The 1,709-nt window shown below is 46.1% G+C and overlaps 1 protein-coding gene across 1 annotated transcript; it reads right to left on the bottom strand.

Annotated features, from left to right (window-relative positions):
* Positions 1-991: 991 nt before the first annotated feature.
* LOC110332561 (keratin-associated protein 3-2-like) lies at positions 992-1,709 on the bottom strand. The gene has a single exon (XM_021213832.1). It carries the CDS (start codon positions 1,657-1,659, stop codon positions 1,360-1,362), a length of 300 nt encoding a protein of 99 aa, XP_021069491.1. The 5' UTR covers positions 1,660-1,709; the 3' UTR covers positions 992-1,359.

Genomic DNA, 1,709 nt, shown 5'->3' on the forward strand with positions numbered 1-1,709 from the left:
AGAAACAGAGAGAGACAGAGACAAAGATAGAGAGAGAGACAGACAGTGAGACAAAGACAGAGAGAGACAGAGATAGAGAGACAGACAGAGAGACAGACAGATAGGGACAGAAAGAGATAGACAGAGACACAGAGAGACAGAGAGAGGTAGAGACAAAAAGAGACAGAGAAACTCAGAGAGATACAGAGAGAGAGACAGAGATAGGGATATATATATATATATATATATATATATATATATATATATATATATATATATGCATATATATATAGAGAGAGAGAGAGGGAGAGAGAGAACAGAAGTGGAGCCAGGTTGTAGAACCTCGAAGGCCACCACAGTGATGTACTTTCTCTATCTTCTAAAGGTTCTATAGTCTTCTCACTCAGTGCCACCAAGTGGGGGCTGTGTTCAGAACCTATGGAAAGGGTGTCCTGGTTGGTGTTTTTAAAAATCAATTTGACACAAGCTAGAGGCATCTGAGATGAAAGGATCTTAATTGAATAAATGCCTCTGTAAGTCTGGCCCATAGACAAGTCTGTAAGGTACTGTTTTGAAAAATGATTGATGTGGGAGAGACCAGCCATGGTGGGTGGGGCCACCCCTGGGAGGTTGGTCCTGAATTCTATAAGAAAACAGGCTGAGCAAGCCACGAGGAGCAAGCCAATAAACAGCCTTCTTCCGTGGCTTCTGCTTCAGTTTCTCCCTCCAGGTTCCTGCCCAGATCTCTTTGATCATGGACTATGATAGGACGTGTAAGCCAAATAAGTTCTTTCCTCCCCAAGTTGCTTTCGGTCATGGTGTTTTACCACAGCAATAGAAACCCCAACTATGAAACCAGATGATGAGGTTTCCCTAGAATAGCGAGAGCAACAAAACCAGTAAGTCTTGCTTTGCTGCCATTATTTTCATGACTCTGAGATTTTCTTAAAACAACATCAGTAGTTAAGAAACACATTTAACAAAGTCATAGAAATAAACAAAAATTATAGACATTTGTGCTATGCCATAGACACAAAATTTATTAGGAAGATCATGAGAAAATTCCTTGATTCGCAGAAAGATACCCCCCAAGACTGAAAACAGAAACCCCAAACACCCGAAGAAAGGCACACATTAAGATGAAGGAGTCAACGTCTTCAGACATCTTGAAGCATCAACAGTCTGAACTGCACGTGGTAAATGCTGCATTACCAAAGACTCTGGTTTCTTTTGGTTGAGGCGGGAGAGGTTGTTGTCATGACAATGTCACTCAACTCCAACTTCTAAATCAGAGTAAGCTAATTGCAGGTTCTGCCACGTAAGCACAGAGCTTCTGGGCTGACTCTTCTGAAGACTGGTGCCAAGCAAGGGAGCCACAGGTTAGCAGCACTGTGGGACACAGGGCTCCTCACAGCCTGGCTGCACATAGGTGGTGAGGTTGACGGTCAGCAGGTCTGGGGTTGGGTGGCAGGAGTTGAGCAGGAAGCAGGTGGGCACACAGGGCTGAGGGATGTGGCAGGGTGGGGGGCAGTTGTCACAGCAGGTGGGCTCCAGCTGCCAAATGGTGTGTGGGCAGGTGCTGGGCAGGCAGACTCCACAGCGGCAGGACTTGTCTGAGGAGCAGATGGTGGTGGCAGGGCCAGTGGGGACACTGCAGCAGCGGGCGACACAGCAAGCCATGGTGCTGGAGTCTGGTTGGCTTTGGTCCCTTCAAAGATGAAGTTTCTGAG

Source organism: Mus pahari, chromosome 14 (assembly GCF_900095145.1).
Source record: "Mus pahari chromosome 14, PAHARI_EIJ_v1.1, whole genome shotgun sequence".
Classification (NCBI taxonomy): Eukaryota; Metazoa; Chordata; class Mammalia; order Rodentia; family Muridae; genus Mus; species Mus pahari.

Excerpts from the sequence above, each read along its gene's own strand:
- LOC110332561 (XM_021213832.1), bottom strand. The coding sequence starts at position 1,659 with ATGGCTTGCTGTGTCGCCCGCTGCTGCAGTGTCCCCACTGGCCCTGCC.